We start from the raw sequence: 7,792 nt of genomic DNA on the forward strand, positions 1-7,792 counted from the left end.
TTGGTAGGCTGTTTACACGTGAAGCATCTTGCCCAAAGTCACAGAGGTCAGGTCCAGGTAAGACTGGGAGAAGGGCCCCAATCTCTTGAGGATGATTTTAGTGCCTGATTACATGCATTACAGTGACAACGGAGCAATGAGCTCTCTACATATTTAGAACTAAGACACATACTTCAGAAACTTGTCTCAATGAATTGTGATGAGCTGTCACCATTGACTGAAATCTCAACTATCCCCTGAAATTCCTATGGCACTTTCTGTTTTAGAAAGACGTTTTAGAAACCCACTCCTGTCCTAGAGGCCATACAGATACAAGCTTGCTCAGGACAGTGGACCCAGGAAATAATCTTTCTTTCTCTATCCTGACAACTACACCAGGAAGTGGTTGAGTCCTCATATTCTTGTTTCTCTCTCTTTAGAATCAGGATTCGGAATAAGCAATTTCCTTTTTCATTTTCCCATTTCTCTCCAACACACCCTGAAGGCCTGTAGAGCAATGACGGGCTCACACTGCCCCCTCCTGCCCATTCCCTCCCTAACAAGGAGTATATATTCATTCTCCCCTGGCCCTCTTTTGCTCCCATTCCTGTAAAGAAAGAAAAGCAACAGAATGCCCCCACAAAAGTCAAATGTCTTTATTTTATATAAAAAAAAATTTGTACAGTTTTAGTTCCTATGTTTAAGAAAAAAACCCTAAAATTGCCATAATGTTTAGATCCACTGCAAACTGTAGAAACAAGCTTTTTATATATTAAAAAAAAATTTACATTTTACAATTTTCTACATGCATGCACAAGGTCTCAGCTCTGTAACCCCCCCAGAAAAAGAAAAAAAATCTAGATCCAACAGTGGAAAATTCTACATTTACAATCTCACTTGGAAGGGACTCAAAAAGCCCCCTTCCTTTTGCGCACAGAAGAACAAATCACAACAATCACACACCAGGACTGAATCCATCAGCAGATACTGCCCCGTGGGAAGGGCAGAGGAAGGAGAAGACAGACAGACTGACAGACACCACAGAGGAACAGGGGAGTTCGCCTGGGAAAGAAGAGAAGTACAAACCCTGGGGAAAAGATGTGTCAAATGAGAAAGTTCCGGAGAGCCCGATGTCTCATCAAAGGTGTTACATCAGGGTTTGCCATTGGAATATTGAGTGGAGATGGGAAAGAGAAAAGCAAAGGACTGAAATGGGAGGGGAAGAGGAAGAAAAGATGAGAGACAAGAGGGAAATAAACAAGAAAAAAAGAGAGCACAAAGACTAGTTTAGGAGAAAGGACCAATGAGGACAGTGGCAGAGTGGCGAGGTAGGTGAAGGACTGAGGCACAGCGTCCTGGTGTGGAGGGAGGAAGGGCAAGCGTTCCGAGGTGGTGAAAAGGAAGGCCTGCTAGGCACGGTGGGGATGAGCGAGGATGCCATGAGTCACACAAAAGAGAGTACTGGAGAGGCCCAGCCACAGCAGCCCTATGATGTCTAGGGGGTAAGAGGTGGGCACACCCCCACAGCAGGAGAATGAGCAGATCCAGCGCATGATGGGACAGACACAGTGGGGAAACTGCTCAGAGGGACTGAGTCAGCCACACACCCCACAGCAGTTTACAGCATGGAGACAACTTCCCACAGAGGAGAAGCAGAGGACAAACACATGGCCATACGTCTGACAATTCATCCTGACATTTTAAAAAACAAAAGTAATAATAATAATAATAATAACAGCAATGAAAGAAGACAGATACCACAGTTCTGACGCAAAAGACCAAAATGTTACCATTCTCAGGCACAGCCCTTAGTGCTTAGAGAGACAGTTGGAGGAGAAAATTCTTTTTTTTAGGAAAGGGGAATGAAAAAAAATCACAGTGATTAAAAACATGGCAGGATCTTAAAATAAACACTCCCCTGCCCCTAACCTAGGGCAGCAACTAAGATCCCAAATCCTTTCCCTCTCTCCAACCCCAATCTGCTCCTCAGACCACACCACACTCCATCCTGCCCCCAAAGGCAATGACCCCAGTCACCATCCAGGCCCTGTTTTCCAGGATAGTGAGGTATTTATGTGACTAAGAAGGGACTCCTCTGACACAAGGATTTTGAAGAGAAGAAAAGAGACAGACCCCCAGAACAGGACGTATTTCATACAGGCCTATCTCGTAACCCTGGCCCCAGCCAGAGGCCATGCCTAAGTGAGCTCCACAACCCACCCCTTTGGGGGCAAGGTAGGCATTGGCCAATGAGCCCCTCTCTGGCATGTGGTGGGTGAACAGATGAACTTTTGCAGAAAGGACAGCAGGAGAAACCCCGATCACTAGGCTCCATCATTCCCAGGGCTGGCACTACACAGAGAGGGGGCCTCCCAGGTGAGACCCTGAGGATCTTATCCCAGGATGCGCTCTGCAAGGTAAGTACCAACGAGTCTTCCAGGGAAAAGAAGGGCCTACAAAGGGACACTGTGAGTTACTCAGAGGAATGGCCTAGTCATTGCAGCCATTGGAAAGGTCCTCCATGTGGATCCTGGCTAGATGTATATGGGTACTTCCTAATTCTATTTTCCTTGGCAAAAATGTCTGAGTCAAAGGCTCAGATTTATATTGAAAAGATTTATTAGAGGACCAGCAAATTTTGCTCAAAATGAGATCTAAATTATCAAGAATTTGGATTTGGTGCAAAGACTATGGAAGCTAAAATGGGGTGAGGGGTGAAGTACCTACAAAAGGCAGTGATCCTTGTCCCTCAACCCAGTACAGAGGGAGCCCAGAGCTCAGAGAATCAGGCAGGGAGAAAAGGGGTAGGGACCCTGGAAGGCCAAGGAAACCAGACCCCTGAGGCAAAGAACTGGACTTAAGGCAGGGGATGAGGAGGAGCTGCCAGCTCTTCCCCAAAAGAGATGAGGCAACAGGTCTCTGGAGTCGAGAGAAGACAGCAGGACAGGGGTGGCTGATGACAAAAATAAAAACATTTGTCTAAGACCACAGGGGCTGGGTCAGGGTCTGCAAGCCACTAAGTCTGTACAGGACTTACCATCCTTCACTGGGAAAAGCAGGGAGGAAAGTGAGGGTAGGGTCAGGGAGCAGGAGTCAATGATGGGGGTCTCTCCAAACCCTCAGGGATCTATTCAGCCCTCCTCCTCAGGGACTGCCTAGGAAAGACACATTGGAAGAAAGGTACCTTCCCCCAAGTCCCTGGAAAAGTGGTCACAGACAGTTTCCACTTGTTTGCCTATGGTCACGTGACCATACAAACCAAAAACATGAGGTGGAGATTTCTGGGAAAAGGATGGGATCCTTCTTTGCTCTAAATATATGTGGAAGCAAATGCTCCTGGCAAGGAGATTCCTAACTCAGACTGTGTGGCAGGAGTATCCCTGCCCCAGAACCCAGGGTTTGTTGTGGCTGGTGTGAGGGACAGGAGGGCTAGTTGCTGCCCTGGAGGAATTTGGCACTGTGGCTCTCTGGAGTCATGACCATGTGCCCCAGAGAAACCCTGCTGGGGCCACTGAAGAGAAATGCTACAAGAACTTGGGTTTGTGAGTCGAGGCTCAGGAGGGGAAGGTACAATTAGCAGGGTCCTGTGCCCTTTCAGGAGAGACTGCAATCTGAGAAAAGACTAGGTAGGGAAAGAAGAGGGAGAGAGGCACTGATTCCTGCAGCGCCTAGAGTAATACAAAAGTTGTTGGGGGCAGGGGAGAGGGGTCCTTCCCAGGTACTGTTGACAGCAGGATGGTCCAGGTTCACATGGGGTAAAATAAGGAAAAGGCGAGAGAAGGTGGGGGTAAGTTAATTCAAGTAAAAAAAACAAAAAAAACAAAACAAAACAAAAAAAAACAAGAGCAAGAAGAAGAAGGGTGGCAGGAATGTGGCTGGGCCTGAGAACCAAGCCCCTTCCTACTCCCTCAGGAGCCCCCCAGAGTCTCCCACTCCCCCCTGCTGTTGCACAGTCACACTGAGGTCTCAGACTGCAGCCTCATGACAAACTTGTGCGACTTGGGATCCACAAATTCCTCGGAGAGTTTGAAGAATGGGACCTTCTTAGTGCTGACCACCAGGCTGAAGTCCTGGCGTTTTAAGAGGAAAACGATGCCATCCTTAAGCCCGTTGGTCACCGGCTCCTCGCTCACCAGTGTCCACTGTTTGGCCAGCCAGCGTTCCTTGTGGTACTGGATGGTAGGTCCAGCCGCCAAGTATCGCTCCAAGAAGGCCTGAAGAGAAAAGAAGGGGCTGAATACAAATCTCTGTTGCCTACGCACTATCCTTCATCCCCTGGGGCACAGTTTCCAAAGACAACAAGGACGTCCCTGAGCTCACTCTATGCATATGAACTAGAACTTCAGAATGTTACAGCAGGAAGGGGCCTGAGATCATCTGCTTCAGACCCTCATTTTATAAATGAGGAAGCTGGAGTGCACAAGGGGATGTGGCTCATCAGGTAGGACTGAACTCGGCTCCCCTGACCCCCATCTGCTGCTCTTCTCCCTGCACCAGGCTGTGACCTGGGTAAGCCCTCCCTCATTCTTCCTTCCTTCCCACACAGCTTATATGATTAATGCCAAGCAGGTTTTGTTTTTTTGCACCAGGAGGGAGCCAGAGGTGTCAAGGTTAAAGTGCAACATCTTTAGTTACCTGCTCACCAAGGGTGGCTCAGGGAAAGCAATTCTTGGAAGCTGGCAATAGAGTTAAGGGTGGGCAATGGCTCAAAATGACACAAAGCCAAGACCAGCTAGTGGAGGCGAAGAGGGTAATGGGGGTAAAGGTGGGCCTTTGGATCTGGTAATTCCAGAGCCCTCATAGAGATAAGAACTAAGTCTCAGCCATCCCCAAAAATGGTCCTGAGGACTCCCTTCTCCTCATCCACCTAAAGACTTCACCCCACACAGATGGGGCAGGTGGAATAGGAATGAGAGAGAAGATTATAAAGAGGAGGTGATGAGGAGAGAGAAATGAGGTGGACAGTGAGGAAAGTAGTGAGAGAATCAGGGAAAATGAATGTGGGAAGGAAGAGGAGCTGGGGAAGGAGGAAGGATGCTGGCAGCAGGGCAGGCCTACCTTGGGCGTCATGTCATGCGTGATGCAGAATTCAAGGTGCTGCAGGATGCTCTCCATGGTGTGGTAGGGTTGCTGCTTGGTGGTCCGAAGGTACTTCTGCATGGCACGGGCCATGGATGCGAAGATGGCTTGGGCTGCCTCCCGGGGGTCCATCACTTCCCTGGGGTTCTTCTGCTCCTCTTCCTGCAGCCGCTTAATGTGAGTGAAGGCCTCTTCCACTGCCACTACAAGCCTAGGGGACAGGAGGGGACTGGGCCAGATGCCCACCTCTCTTTCCACCACCCCACCCCTCTCCCCTAGCTCCAACACTCCAGCTGCCCGAATGAGGTCAGATCTTTGTGCTCACCCAAAGCAATACAAAGCCAGGGGCAATCGTGCCTTTCTCCCACTGGGAACAGTAAACAGTCAGAGTTCATTGGGCCCAACCCAGGGATTCAGAGGGCAAACCTAGTGTCAAACCCCAGAGAGACAACTGGGAACTGTGCTATAGGAAAGACAAAGCATTCCATCCAACTTTAAGGAAAACCTTCTTAAATAAGACCCCCAAATCATATTTCACTGGGTCAACAATTAATAGATATGACTACATCAAAAAGACAGATTTCTATTCAACCATGATCGCATGGGCAACATTAACTGACATCTGATGGAGCTGGGGAAAATATACACATCTAAAACCAACAAGGGATTCATATCTAGAACATGCAAAGAATTTGCTACAATTTCTATCAAGAAGAAAAAGGCAGGAAGCCTAGAGAAAAAAGGGCAAAGGAGGTGAACAGAAAATTCACAAGAGGACTGAAAGGCTAAAGAATATACGAAGTAGTTACTGGCCAGCAATTAGAGAGATGCAAATGAAAATGTTAGTAAAATACTACTTTTCCATCAAAACGGAAAAAAGAAAGAAGCAACTATAAACCAAATATTGGATAGGATGTTGGGAGTAGTCCACGAACTACTGTGCAGCAAAAAGATGCAACAAACTAGATGTACAGGCAACTTGGATGAATCTCAAAAACTCAGTGTTAAGGAGGAAGCAGGAAAAAGAAGTCCATTTACATTAAAAGCATACAGATGGCCGGGCGCGGTGGCTCATGACTGTGATCCCAGCACTTTGGGGTCAGGAGTTCGAGACCAGCCTGGCCAAAATGGCGAAACCCCATCTCTACTAAAAATACAAAAATTAGATGGGCATGGTGGCGCACATCTGTAATCCCAGCTACTGGTGAGACTAAGGCAGGAGAATTACTTGAACCCAGGAGGCGGAGGTTGCAGTGAGTCGAGATCACGCCACTGCACTCCAGCCTGGGCGACAGAGCAAGACTTCGTCTCAAAAAAAAAAAAAAGCATACAGACACACACACCAACACCAACAAAGATCACTACACTAACACTAACTTTGCACAAGGATACATATGGGTTTTAAGGAAATCAAACACACTCAACTGGATGCCTCAAATGTGGGGCTGGAGTGAAAGTGGGAACTGGAGGAAAAGAGAAAACAGAACAAAGAACCGTGAAAAACCCTATAATGACAATATGTTAGAAGCTGAAAAGAGCCATTAATCCAATTATCTGCACTTCAAGTCCAAAAACCAAAGTAAAAGCCCCCTGGCCTAAGAGCAGGACCAGCCTGAAGTGACAGGACAAAGAAAGAAAGTGAGGCCTGTTATGCAGAAACCCAGGAACCCAGGAACTTGAGTCATTTCAGATGGGACTCTGGGTATGCAGGTGTGGATCTGTGTATGTCTATCATTTCTTTCTTTATTCTCTTGCTTCCCCTACATTTCTCAGTAAATTCCCTTTGAAAAGATCCTTTTATCTCAGGTAAACAAAGGAAAAAGTTTGCTCCTGGTTACAAGCAAGGTAATGGGGAAAGGAAAGAGTCCTCTATGTGCCAAAAATGGTGGTGGCAGCACAGGAGACTGGATGACCCTGGTCAGGGCAGAAGGTAAAGGGGTAGGGACATCACTGGTTTCCTTCCCATGAGGGCCATTTCCAAGACAATGAGAGATAGGTTGGAATGCCACAGAAATGGCGTTGGTGATCTTTGTTCTACTACAGGGGATGCCAGCCTCATATAAGAACAGAGTAAGGGCTACCTCTTGAAACCTGAAACCTGGAGATGGTGTGGGAGATGGGGCGGAGGGCAGGTGTGTAGTCAAGTCCCAAGGCACTCTGCTCCTCCCTCAGGGAACTCCCGACAGACCAAGATGGAACCCGGCAGAGTAGGCACCAAGTAAGATTCTTCAGAGTTAACTAAATTCACGTAATAATATGAATAGGGAAAGGGAGAAGCGAGGATGGCATTTAAGAATTTACCAAAATATAGGCACTAAAACCTCATTTTTTGAAGGCAACAAAAGCACCATCTGGTGAGTCCCCTCAAGATCTACTGGTAGGCGGGCTAGTCTAGCCTGAGTCCGTGCTGTTGCAGGTAAAGCTCACATCCCTTTATTGGGTCCCTACCCCACTGTGGCAGGCAGAATTCAAAGATACCCTCCACTTCTACCAGACTCCCATCCCCTCATTAGACAACAATCTTGGTACATTTCGCAGATGTAATTAATGTGCCAAGTCAGTGGCCTTAAAAGAAGACTGTCCTGTTGGGCCTGATCTAATCACATGAGCTCTTTAAATATCAGAGTTGGGCTGGGCGTGGTGGCTCACACTTGTAATCACAGCACTTTGGGAGGCTGAGGCAGGTGGATCATGAGGTCAGGAGTTCAAGACCAGCCTGGCCAGCATAGTGAAA

At 47.6% G+C, this 7,792-nt stretch overlaps 1 protein-coding gene across 1 annotated transcript in view; it reads right to left on the reverse strand.

The window, feature by feature from the left end:
• Nucleotides 1-3,932: 3,932 nt before the first annotated feature.
• Nucleotides 3,933-7,792, reverse strand: part of VANGL2 (VANGL planar cell polarity protein 2) — a 26,970-nt gene continuing 23,110 nt past the window's right edge. Inside the window, exons 7-8 of the mRNA XM_011970374.1 lie at nt 5,038-5,269; nt 3,933-4,193 (exon numbers count right to left, since the gene is read on the reverse strand). Of these exons, the coding sequence (XP_011825764.1) occupies nt 3,933-4,193; nt 5,038-5,269 (493 nt within the window). The remainder of the gene's footprint in view (nt 4,194-5,037; nt 5,270-7,792) is intronic.

Source organism: Mandrillus leucophaeus, unplaced genomic scaffold, assembly GCF_000951045.1.
Source record: "Mandrillus leucophaeus isolate KB7577 unplaced genomic scaffold, Mleu.le_1.0 Scaffold947, whole genome shotgun sequence".
NCBI lineage: Eukaryota > Metazoa > Chordata > Mammalia > Primates > Cercopithecidae > Mandrillus > Mandrillus leucophaeus.